This window comes from Centropristis striata, chromosome 10 (genome assembly GCF_030273125.1).
Source record: "Centropristis striata isolate RG_2023a ecotype Rhode Island chromosome 10, C.striata_1.0, whole genome shotgun sequence".
In the NCBI taxonomy this organism is placed as follows: domain Eukaryota; kingdom Metazoa; phylum Chordata; class Actinopteri; order Perciformes; family Serranidae; genus Centropristis; species Centropristis striata.
Genome location: NC_081526.1, coordinates 8415412 through 8428841, shown reverse-complemented (window position 1 = coordinate 8428841; position 13430 = coordinate 8415412). Strand labels below are relative to the sequence as shown.

The 13430-nt window shown below is 35.8% G+C and overlaps 1 protein-coding gene across 2 annotated transcripts in view; it reads right to left on the bottom strand.

The window, feature by feature from the left end:
- Positions 1-1096: 1096 nt before the first annotated feature.
- slc4a10b (solute carrier family 4 member 10b) overlaps positions 1097-13430 on the bottom strand; it is a 37798-nt gene continuing 25464 nt past the window's right edge. For both annotated transcript variants that reach the window (XM_059342468.1, XM_059342469.1), the window contains 12 exons: positions 11559-11804; positions 11306-11411; positions 10768-10929; positions 9161-9274; positions 8893-9054; positions 7971-8222; positions 7827-7895; positions 6180-6353; positions 4635-4754; positions 4466-4536; positions 4266-4379; positions 1097-2199 (listed from right to left, as the gene is read on the bottom strand). In XM_059342468.1, coding sequence (XP_059198451.1) covers positions 4304-4379; positions 4466-4536; positions 4635-4754; positions 6180-6353; positions 7827-7895; positions 7971-8222; positions 8893-9054; positions 9161-9274; positions 10768-10929; positions 11306-11411; positions 11559-11804 — 1552 coding nt within the window. In that variant the 3' untranslated portion in view covers positions 1097-2199; positions 4266-4303. The remainder of the gene's footprint in view (positions 2200-4265; positions 4380-4465; positions 4537-4634; positions 4755-6179; positions 6354-7826; positions 7896-7970; positions 8223-8892; positions 9055-9160; positions 9275-10767; positions 10930-11305; positions 11412-11558; positions 11805-13430) is intronic.

Genomic DNA, 13430 nt, shown 5'->3' with positions numbered 1-13430 from the left:
AAAAAAAAGTCATACTATAGTATGTCGATTTTGTGGAAAAATGTCAAATTTTTAAATATTAGATTATTTATATTAGAGCATAATCTGGCCAGAAATTACAGAAAAACACCATATTATGGGATGTCCAATAGCTGAAAAAAGTCATACTATAGTATGTCAATTTTTGTCAAAAATGGTCAAATTTTAAAATGCCTAAAAATGCTTCAAATACGTCAATTACGTAATACGTCTGTTGATACATGTAGTAGTATAGTTTGTCCAAAATTAGCAAAAACAACGTTGTATTATGGGATGTACAAAAATGACCACCTCAAAAATAAGTCATACTATATGTCGATTTTTGTCGAAAATTGTCAAATTTTAAAATGCCTTAAAATGCTTCAAATGTGTCGATTATAGTCTGTTGATACATATTAGAGCATAATCTGGCCAGAAATTACAGAAAACACCATATTATGGGATGTCCAATAGCTGAAAAAAGTCATACTATAGTATGTCAATTTTTGTCAAAAATGTTCAAATTTTAAAATGCCTAAAAATGCTTCAAATACGTCAAATATAGTCTGTTGATACATGTAGTAGTATAGTTTGTCCAAAATTAGCGAAAAAAACACCATATTATGAAAAGTCCAAAAATGACCCCCTCAAAAAAGTCATACTATAAAAAGTCATACAAAAAGTGTCAAATTTTGAAATGCCTAAAAATATTTAAAATGGGTCGGTTATAATCTGTTGATACATATTAGAGCATAATATGACCAGAAATTACAGAAAAATACCATATAATGGGATGTCCAAAAACGTCGATTTGTGTCAAAAATTGTCAAATTTTAAAATGCCTAAAATGGGTCAATTATAGTCTGTTGATACATGTAGTAGTATAGTTTGTCCAAAAATAGCGAAAAAAAACACCATATTATGAAATGTCCAAAAATGACCCCCTCAAAAAAAGTCATACTATAGTATGTCAATTTTTGTAAAAAAAAGGGTCAAATTCTAAAAATGCCTAAGAACGCTAGAAATGGCAAAGTTATACTCTGCTGATACATTTGGTAGTGTAGTTTGTCCAAAAATAGCAACAAAAAAAATCACCATATTATTGGAGTGCTCATAGAAATTTATTAAGATAAAATAACATAGACAAGAGATGCATAATAAAACTGTTTCTTCAGTATTTTTAAAAAATAAGCCCATCTCTAGATATTTTCAAACATTTCTATTTCAGCTTCATTGTAATCCTCATGTGTGTAACAGAACTGGCTATAATGCCTTTATCATAAAGCTTTTAAATTCATGACTCACTAAACTTTTAACAAACATTAAAACAAATTTACATTTACATTTATGATATAAGCAATACACTGACACCAGGAGGCATAATACTGCAAGTCTTAGTTAAAATACAAGTATTCTGTAGCAAACATATTAATTTTATTCCACAAAATAAGCATAGATAAATATTTCTCATATAAAGAGATAATTGACATTCTGGCAGAAAGTGCTATTGCATTTGGTTTTTCAGAGTATATTGCCCTTTATCAAATAGAATAGAGTATTCATTCCCATCAGACACAATTATTACATGGGATTTAACACGGTCCCATCTCATTAACGGACATAATAAATGTGTATTTTGCAGGCTTTTCATGTTACAGGAATATGTACACATTTATGTATGGCTTTCCAAAATGCTCTTATATGATTATGGCAAAGAATGACCTTATAATATTTACTAGACCTCTATATTTAGTTTCACATAATATTCAATGTCTACAGAGAAAGAATAATCAGGAATCGGTATATAAATAGATAAAGAATATCAGGATATGTTGATGTGATGACATTTCAAAATACAAAGTATATAACAAAATAAATACAAATTGGTTCAATAACAAAAACTTGAAAACAGTCCGTTGGCAAGACAAAACTTTCACATAGCAATACAGTATCTAGATTTACAAAGTACAGTTTAACATTAACAACACAAGAAAATAGTAGGTCCATTGGTTCACGAAGAGGCAGAATATTGGCGACACATCAGATAACACAGTTAGTCACTTAGAGGACACACGTAGATTTACAAGACTCAACATTAAAATACCGATTAACTGCAGCATATAATACAGATTAGTTTACGGGCACACAGAAGGGACAGTGACGAAGACTCTTCATGTGAAATACTGTGAAGGTTGTAGTGAACTGTAAGAAACAAGAAAGAAAACAGATTTAATGGACACTCATGTAACATGATATAATTATTTGATACTTTTTTTGGTGAAAAAAGACCTGATATCAGAAGTGGTGGGAAAAGTATTCAGATTCAGATTTTTTTTACTGAAGTTAGTAAAAGTAGTTACATCAGAATGTAAAATTACTCCATTACAAGTAAAATACCCACATTCAAAATTGTACTTGAGTAAAAGTGCACAAGTATTATCAACAAAAGGTACTTAAATAGCAGAAGTTGAAGAAAATAACTTATTATGCAGAATGGTCACCTTAAAGAGTGTTGTATTATTCCATACAGAATATAATGTTATCAGTATGTTCCCCCAGTTCCCCATATTATATCATGCCCAAAGATTGATTTTTAAAAAACCTAGCATAGTATAGTATGTCGAAAAAAGCCCCAAAAATGGCCATAGGGAAGTTTGTCCAAAAAAACAAAACAAATAACAATGAAGAATAGAATGTAGAATATGGCCACCATATTTTGGGATGAGCAAAAATGACCACCTCAAAAAAAAAGTCATACAATAGTATGGTCAATTTTGTCAAAAATGGTCAAATTTTAAAATGCCTAAAAATGCTTCAGATGGGTCAATTTTAGTCTGTTGATACATATTAGAGCATATTATGGCCAGAAATGATAGAAAAACAACATATTATGGAAGAATGTTGTATTATTGTATTATTTCAAACTGAATAAATTAAATGTTACTTACTGTTAATGAATGGTAAATGGACCTGCACTTATATATCGCTTTTCTAGTCGCTTTGCGACCACTCAAAGCGCTTTACACTACAGACTGCGCTCATTCACCCTTTCACACATTCATACTGGTGGCAGAGGCTACCCTAAACGGTCCCACCTGCCACCATTGGGAATTCATTCACACACCGATGAACACAGCACATCGGGAGCAATTTGGGGTTCAGTATCTTGCTCAAGGATACTTCGACATGTAGGCTGCGATGGTCAGGGATCGAACCACCAACCCTTCGGTTGGGGGCCAACCAACCAACTCTCCCAACTGAGCCACAGCCGCCCCATAATATGTGTTATAAAAATGATTAGATCATATCTTGTGAATTAAATATGATATAAAACTGAAAAGTCACTGATAACTACAGCTGTTAAAGGAGGAGCTGATAAGTGAATTTTGTTTCCATTTGAAGGAGCTAGGCTAGCTGTTTCCCTCTGTTTACAGTCTTTGTGCTAAGCTAAGCTAACCAGCTGCCGGCCATAGCTTCATATTTAATGTAGAGATAGAGAAATCCTATATTTGTACATTAAATACCATTCAGAATAGTATCAATCTTCTCGCCTTCCTTTTGATGATAAGTGACTAAGCATATAAACCAAACTGCCTTTTTCTTTCTAAAAATCTACAATTCAAAAACTTAAACGACTAAACTTTTAACTGCATTAAATACACAAAAATATTGATAATGGCATGGCAGCCAACCTTTCTAGATAAATACTACTGTAGCACTATTTCCTTATTGAAATGTTTACTTTAGCTAATCTGTGGCCCAAAAAGAGTGTAGACACTATTCTTATTGGTTTTTAAGGTTTTTAGGTTTATTTTGTCAGTATTTGAATCAAAAGTCTATTGTAATTCATAATAAGCAACTTTTTAAATGTACAGTCATGGGAGAAAATATTAGACCACCCTTTTTTTCAAAAGGGTGGTCAAAAGTTTTCTTCAATTTCTTGTTTGTTTTAATGCCTGGTACAACTAAAGTTAGTAAAGTAAATTTATTTGGACAAAAATATAGTGATGACAACAAAAATAGCTCATAAGAGTTAAATTTAAGAGTTCATATCTAGCCATTTTCCATGGTTTTCTTCATCATGATTTTGGTTATTATAAAGAAAACCATGGAAAATGGATAGATATAAAAAATATTATTAAAATGAAAAAGAAATTTAAGAAAAAGAGTGGTCTTATAATTTTTCCCATGTATTTTCATGTCTGTCAACACAACACTATGAGCTATGAGTGTCTATACCGTATATTCAACAATTCAAACAGTCTTACCACAATGCTTTGAGGTCTTGGTTCTTGGTCAGATGTCTTTAGCCATTGGCAACCCAAGTATTTCCAAAAGAACCTTTGGACATTTCATCAGTGATATTGATGATGGGTATTCCTCTGTGGAAAGAGGCAACCATTTACTTTCTCTCATCTTGATCAAAAATGAGTCACATATTATAATTCAGAAGTATAATTGGACTTACTTGTACCCTTCTAATGGCACTTGCACAGCTCCCTCTTCTTCCGCCAGTATACTCTGCTCCTCCTCCTCCTCCTGACGGGGGAATAAAACACAGCGTCAATGCATGTTTCTGATAATCAAATGACATGTTGTGATGAAACTGTATATGTTTATTTGTTTATGACAGCGACCTCCTCGGCATCCTCGAGCTTCTTCTTCTTGCTCTCTGGCATGAGGTCATCCAGCCAGCTCAACTCTCTCTTGGTGAAGAAGCAGTCCATTAGCTTCCTGATAAACACCAGAGCCAACACCTGCAGAGGTGACACACACAAAAGTCTGTGTCTGCAAATATCCTGTGTCCTAATAAAGGTGTTCACTGGGCTGTGGAGGCAGGTAGATTTAAATTAATGGAGGGGAGGCAGACAGAAGAAGCAGCAGATACACAGAGCTGAAAGGTGTCAACAAATCACTTTAAATGTAAAAGAAAAAGGTGTAAAGAACAGTCTCCTTTAAACAACTTTGGCATGCAAAATTCTGTACATATTTATCACTGATACAGTATCATACAAAATAACTTACATTGTCTACCTATAATAACTCCTGCATTAATCATATTGGATTGTACTGTTAACACTTATAAGGGTTTATTATCTATCTATAAAGCAAGAAGCGTCTGTGTGTGTGTGTGTGTGTGTGTGTGTGTGTGTGTGTGTGTGTCTAGTTCATATCTCTCTGACCGTTAGTCAGACTGACCTCAGATTTCCTATGTGTCTTGCGCATGGCACGAAGGTGTGCATCCTCGATTTTGAAGATTTTTTAATTCATTTTTTAAAATATCATTATTTAAGTAGGACGTGTTGTGGCATTGCACTGTTTCCGATCGGACGCCTTTTAGTGGAGCTCCACCCCATTGTGTGATAAGCCTACACCTGGTCAGTAACACAATTCACTCTGGATTTCCACGCCTGACTCATCTCATCTGGAAGTCTATTTAGCCTACCTATCTTTCTGAGATTTAAAGTAGCTACAAGGTTCGATTTTCCATTAAAATTAGAATAGTTTCCAGCGAACATCAATGTTCAATGTGTATGCGCTGGATGGTGTGCGTACCTTGTGAAAAGTAAGTATTTTATGGAGTTTGCAGACGTTGTAGTGATGCCAATTATTGGAGATTAGCATGCTAATTGGAGATTTAGCTTTATTCACTTCTTATGTTGCATTACTATGTAATTCAGGGATGACATTCATGTTGCTTAGCGTAATGCCCATAATCATTTGATATGAGATACTTACATGCAATATAGTATATCAGCTAATTGGGTTTATGTTAATGTAGTTTTAGTGCAGCATACTGCGTAATGTGCTATCTCACAATTAACATGCTAACGAATACATATGTCCTACAGGCACTGCACTAGTCACTTTAAATGTAAAAGAAAAAGGTGTAAAGAACAGTCTCCTTTAAACAACTTTGGCATGCAAAATTCTGTACATATTTCACAAAACAAAAGATATCACTGATACAGTATCATACAAAATAAATTACACTATAATTACCTATAATAACCTGCAATTGATCATACTGGAGATGAAAGGTGCCCTACTGACCCAGTAGCATACAGTCCTCCCACAATTAGTCCTGTTAACACTTATAACGGTTTACTATTATTATTATTAATGCTTCGGTGTGTGGTAAAAGGTACGCTGCAGATGCTATAATTGGATTGTTTACACACCATCATGGGAAAGACAATGGCAGCCTTGGAGGTCTTGATGACCCAGAGCATAACCAAGCAGGTGAGCTGGATGATGGTGAAGAGGTGCACCTTCCTCAGGGGTACGTGCCGTAGATAGATGAAGTCTGGCTGGTGCTTGGCTGGCATGCCGAACAGTGTGAGACGGTCAAAGAACTGGAGAGGATAAATGAGACACCGTTCTTTAACATGAAGCAGCAGTAACTGGTGTGTGTCTGTAGTTGGTTTTCAGAGCTTTTTCACTGGAAACAGCAGACTACTGCAGTCAAAGGTGACTCAAAGAGAGCAGTGAGCGTGAACCAACACATAGTCACAGACTTGTGAATACTGTGTGGGTTCATCACTGCATTGTTTTTACAATATTATTTGATGCACTTTTATTATAAAGATATGATGATAATATTACAGGTGCATCTCAATAAATTAGAATATCATAAAAAAAGTTTATTAATGCCAGTTAGTCAATTCAAAAATGGGAAATAACACATTCTATAGAGCAATTACACACAGAATTAAACATTTCATGTCTTAATTTATTTAATTTCTTCTAACCATAATGATTCTGGCTTACATTTAATGAAGACCTAAAATTCAGTGTCTCAAAAAAAATTATATTACAAAACACCAATTTTAAAAAGTATGTTTAATATGGAAATGTTGGCCTCTATTTGCGCTCAATTCTTGGTTGGGGCTACTTGACTTGAACTATTGGAAATGGACTATTCCATTATATTCTAAGACACTTTAAATTATCTATCTTCACTATGCATCATTTAATAAGGGTTATAAAAACCTAGGCACATGTGATGTAAAAGGGTTCCTAAATGTGACAAACCAACAGAGAATAATCATGCAGCTCTGCAGCTTCATAGCACCGATAAGGTTATCATTTGGCAACCTTTTTAAACAAAAAGGCTTTTATAAAGCAGCGATACACCACCATTCCAGCATTAAACTGCAAACATTAAGCTAAAAGCTTCTCTGTTTCTACTGGATGTGTAACTAAGACAGGCTGGATCTACTGAAAAGTGCAATAGAGATTTTTTTTTCTTTTCTTTAAAAAAAAGTATTTGTCCTCAAATTCATAAAGTTTTCAAAAACCAATAATAGAAAGTACTTCAAAGTGAAGAACATGAGAAGTAAACGGGGCAATTAAATAACAGCCAGGTGCTCTGTAGATGCTGGGAACACACTAGAGGCCAATTAACACTTTTTATCTGGGCAGCCAGACAATATGGAGGCGATCCCCGATCATGGCTCGGTGAGAATTAACTGTCTACATAGATTATCCAGTAAAAGCTCCTACAAATTAAAATTTAACCATACTGGCCAACTATCTGTATAATCTCAACCATGCAGATAATCTCACATTTCGACCTAAATTGTGCAACGGCCCTAAAGTGTGATAATCACATATTCATATTTTTGGGAAGTGTAGAAATCTGGTGTGAGCATTAAGACTGAGAAGCAAAAAACAACTGTTAATGTGTATGATCTGATTAACTTTCAGCTTCAGTTCAGGAAAAACCAAAGAGTATCGTCAAGTCAAATGTCATATAAAGCAAGTGTTGTATGTACAGTATGTGAGCAAAAAATAAATAAAGACAGAGAAATTCAAATGTTTTTTACCTGAATGCCTCTGAGAGACGATGCTCCCATGTAAAGAAATACTCCATATAACACGGGCATAGGAATGTACTGTGGAAAAATAAACGTGTCGTCAGTAACATGTGGATAAAATTCACAAATAATAATAAAAAGACAGTTTCCGACCTTCAGCACAGATGTCATGAAGACGGAGCTGCCCATGAGAACGAAGATCATGAGGCCGGTGAAGCGCTGCTCTCTGATGCCGAGGAACTTGGGCTGCTCCCCGGGAGCCGAGCACTCTGACTCCAGCTTCAGGCTGTTGACGTGGGTGATGGAGAGGACGGTGGCTGCTACGAACCAGGGCAAGCCCATCAGAGAGCACACACCGAGCATCACCCCCACCATGAACAGATCCAGATGGTACCCGCAGCCTTTCTGAAAGGAAAGGAGATAAAGTCGGGCACATTTTAAAGCACTTTTAACCCTTTATTGGGCGAAGAACTATATTTGGTAACTTCAGTGGATATCAAAACTGGGTCCCCGTGTCTCTCTGTTTGGTCGTAGAACCACATGGATTTCTTCCAGCTAATCAGAAAAAAGATCAGGCTACGTCACAGACGGTGACACCATGACATCTGAGCAATCAGTATGATAATAATATAATAATATTAACTTTATTGACCTTGACCTCCAATGTAAAAATAAAAAAATTAGAAAAAAAATCTGAAAGAAACAGATTTATGAGATTTAAAGTGCCAAATCTGCGTGAAAAAAGTTGCAGATTTAAGAGGAAAAAAAGGGGGAAAAAGCAACTTTTTTCTCGCAGATTCACCACTTTAAACCTCGTAAATCTGCAAATTTTTTCTTGTAGATTTGCCACTTTAATCTTGTAAACTTTTTCCTCAAAATATTACCCCCCTCCTCCGGGTCTGTATGTTTTTTTTAACACATTCTGGCAGTATGTAATATCCTCCAATATTCTCTAAGGTTGAAATTTGGAATTTGCAAGTATTTCAATGAGTGCCCTATTAAGGGTTAAAACAGTTGTCTGTAATCTTACTAATGCAGTCTGCAAACAGGGTTCAACGCTGGGGCAGGAAACTACCTTGAGCTTGTGCTCCTTCCTGTTGATGATGACAGCTGTGATCTGCTGGTCCATGAAGATTAGGATAGTACAAAGCAGAGCTGGGACCACTGTAATAACAGCGGTCCACCAGGGGTTAGGCCCCAGTGGGTTAATGAACCAACCTCGATCGTCTCTGGTTGGCTGATAGAAGAAAAAAAAAAGGTGAGACGTAATTAGTAGCTTGCTGGAAAACAAAGGTATTACTCGTTAATTTGTTGATAAAATCTTCTTTTGTGGACTAGCTCACCTTAAACACACTGGGAACTTTAAGTTTTGGAGAGGGGATGCCTAAGGCGTAGTCAATTAGGACCATGGTAAGGATGGCGAAGAAAACAGCAAAGTCACTGATGATGGATCTCACCTGAAAGAGAGGAAAACGACTCAGTTTAAACCTCTGAAGTCCAGGAGATTTGGTTCTAATTTGTCAACTTCCTATGCATTCATTTCTGTCTCTGTTTAGCATCTTTCAGTCTGTCCTTACATCACATGCATGGCTCCTTTCTCTCCACACAAACTTGGCTATCAGTCAGATTTTACATTTATTCAAATTAACAAAGTATAAAGCTGCCAGGAACCCAAAATACAAACAAAATACACAGGTTTCTATGGAAATGTACCTTTTTTTTATTCATTTTTTTTATTTTTACTATTTATACACACAAAAACAGCAGAGAAAATAATAGATAAATAAAACTATAAAACAGTCAATTTGCATGTAAATTGAAAATGGTAATAGTTTTCATTGTAGAAAGAAAATTCACATTTTAAAAATGGTCTAGAAACATAAATGGCCCTTTAACTGGCTTTCTCAGCTTGTCTGTAATATAAATACAGTTATTATTATAAATAAAACATGTTCAGTATGTTTTTAATGAATAGATGGACTCCAGAAGGTTAATCTGTTTTACCCAATGCAAACAAAAGTATCCCCAGACACAGAAATCCTGCTTTAATCATCTAAGAAACAATTCTTTCAAGCAAAAAAATCTGGTTTCCATGTTTTTATAACTTGTCTATCACGCTACTGTAATCCCTTGCTCTCTGGCATCACAGAAAAATCCATCTCTTGCCTCCAGCTCATCCAAAACTCTTGTGCCAGGATTTCTAACATGACCACATTTCACTGCTCCCAGCTTCCTGACACCAGCTACCTGTTGCCCTTAGAATATATTTTAAGATATTATTGATTCCTTACGAAGCCCTTCGAGGCCTCATCCCCAGTTATTTAAGAACACTTGTATTGCCCTTTGTCCCTTCCTGCACCCTGAGATCCTCTGAGGTGCTGTACTTGTTGTTTCAAGGTCTTGATTCACATACACAAAACCTTGAGCGTTAACACTACGAGCTGTATCACTGATGAAAGCTCAAACATCCAAAAACCTTGGAGTGTCAGTCTTATATCAATTTATTTATTATTTTATTTGTGTTTTGGGACCTTGCTGCATGGCGATTCAGCTCTTAAAATAAAAGTTGATTGATTGATTCATACATAAAGACGATAGATCCTTTACAGTCAAGGCTAGAGTTGCTTTTTTTTGCGATTTTATTCATGTTTATGATATTTTAGTTTGTTTCACTTTATGTGTTTAGTATTTGGCTTTTAGTTAATCCCATTCTCTTTGTTTTAAATGTGTTTTGTTTTATTGTTCACACTTTGTAGCTGTGTTTTGAAAGGTGCTACATAAATTATCATTATTCATATTAATTATTCTCCCTTTTTTCTATTATGCAGTACCTGTATATAACCACTAGAGTGTACCACTGCACTGTGCTTCTATGCAGCTGTAGCGGTTTTGCCACCATGCTTTAATCATAATGGACACTGATGTAATGACAATGTGTAAAGAATAGTACCTTTGTGGGAAAGTAATTGCTGAACTTGAACTCCTTGAGGAAGGCGGACATGAAGACTGTGGAAAAGAAAAGAACGACACACCAGAAGAGGACGTCGGGGACGTAGGGGCCGTGAGGGCCACAGGCACTGCCGACAAACTCCCCGCGCTTTTCAATACAGTCCTGCAACATCAGAGAAAGAGATATTTCTACTCATGATGACTCATGTGATTAGCAATACACCACAATCAGGCTTCCACAAATACGGTTTATGAGCATCCGTGTCCACCAAAAACTTAATACAAAAAAAATTTGCTTTTATAGTGATTTGCAATGAGTAATCCAATATAATCCATCCCACATGCCCTTAATCTCCAGCTCAGCTGCAAGGGCATGCCTCTTTAAGGTGGAAAACCTAAATGCACAGTGTTCTTTTCAGTTCCTCTTTGTGTAGCTCAGTAATTCCTGTGCATTAAGACCTCTATAACTGACTGTTAGTGGTTTTTATTCTTTTTAAATTTCTACTTTTTTTTTTTTTTAAAGTTGCCGTGGGTCGTACCTTTGTCTCCAGTGCTTCCCAGTAGATTTCTGAAGCAGTGACGTTGGTGATCTCCCAATACTTCAGGGTGGCATTGGAGGGGTCAGAAGGCTCAACGCATGAACATCTGCGGAGGCACATGAACATCTGGGTGACCGAATAATCCCTCATCTGTCAGGGATTTACAGTACCTCCAAGAATTCTACTTAGTAATTACACTTTTTTTCACGACTTTGAACAGGACATTGTGTGTGAGAGTACAGTGTCCACGTACGAGTACATGGTGAGTTTGTCCAGGTTGTTGTTCTTGTTGAAGGGGAAGTGTTCTCCCAGGTGGATGAGCTTCTCCAAGGCCTCGTAGATGAAGATGATGCAGATGAGTGAGGCGAAGGCTTCCTCTGTGAAGCGTGTGATGTAACAAACAAGGGAACTGGCATCTGTAGCCACCAGCACGAGACAGAGGAAAGCCGTCCACAGACCAATGCAGGCTCTCAGCGACAGATAGGACAAGCCGTACTCCCTGTGTGGAGATTACAGGGAAAAATCACTGTGGGACGGATTTAAAAATCACATCATATATTGATTATTTATTGTCTGGAATGTGGTGGATTGAAGGAAGTCTTATATTGATAGTGAATGGTCTTTTTTTTCTATACGATCAGAACATTTAAAGGAATAGTTTTATTTTTTTGAAGTAGGGTTGTACACTGCAAAAAAGGTGTGTCTAAAACCAGATAAAAACACTAAATCTGAGGGAAATGATCTTGCTGCATGGACAGATAATTTCACTTGACAAGATTTCTTAAATTAAGATTATTAAATCTAGAAATAAGCAAGTTGTCTGCTTAAAATAAGAAATTAAGTCTTAAAACAAGTTAAATTAAAGCTGCAAGCAGTGATGAACTGACCCGAGCAGAGTGCACTGCAAATTGTTTCTTACCAAGATAAAAACAACTTTAGATTTAGCAGTTAATTTCTTTTCTTAAGTGTTCAACATGCTTATTTCTATCCTTGCAGATAATTTCCCTCAGATTTAATGCTTTTATCTTTTAAGACTTCCCTTTTTTGCAGTGTATGAAGTACACCACTGACTTTGTCGGATACCGTTTTCAGTGTATGCTATCTTTAGAATGTTTTCTCTGCTTTAAATTGCTGTCAGACAGGCGTTACCACCGGGGAACTAAAGACGTTATATCTATCTGCAAAAACACTAATTTTACTTCACAGAACACAGGCAGTTGCTTGCTGGTCTACAACTGCCTTGATCAGTTAATGTGCTAATGTGTGACTCCGGTGAATCCAAATTAACACTTTAAACACTAGAGAAACACAACAATACAAACTAACTAACTGATCAAGGCAGTGGTAGACTTGTGTTCTGTGAGGTAAAATTACTTGTGAGTCTGGGTGGATTTGAAGAGAACATACTGCAAATGATGCATTGTGAAGATAGATAACTTAAAGTGTCTCTAATTCATATACAGGTGCATCTCAATACATTAGAATATGATGGAAAAGTCCAAAATTTCCAGTAGTTCAAGTCAAATCGCCCCAACCAAGTATTGAGTGCATATAGATGGACATACTTGTCAGAGGCCAACATTTCCATATTAAATATACTTTTTAAAACTTGTCTTTTGTAATGTTACTTTTTTTTTGAGATACTGAATTTTAGGTCTTCATAAAATGTAAGTCATAATAATTGTAATTACAAGAAATTAAATAAACGGAGACATGAAATGTTTCATTCTGTGTGTAATGGATCTATATAATGTGTTATTTCCACTTTTTGAATTGAATTACTGACATAAATAAACTTTTCTATGATATTCTAATTTATTGAGATGCACCTGTATATAACATATAAGTCCCTGTCAATAAGAGCCACCTGATAGTAAGGAAAAGCAGTGAACATTTTCTGCATATAGCATACAGTTAACGGATTTTTAAAAAATTAAGTGGGCTTTTTTTTTTAGGTGGCTAAAATATATTTTGCTTCTGTGCCCGTAGCTCCCGCCTGCCTCTCTAAACTGGCTGTGTGCCACCTGCCAGTGATACACTGACTGCAGATGAGTGTCTCATACAACCCACTTAAAAAAAAAAATCCAAACAATCCCATTATTGATCTATAAGTAGGATGCTACAT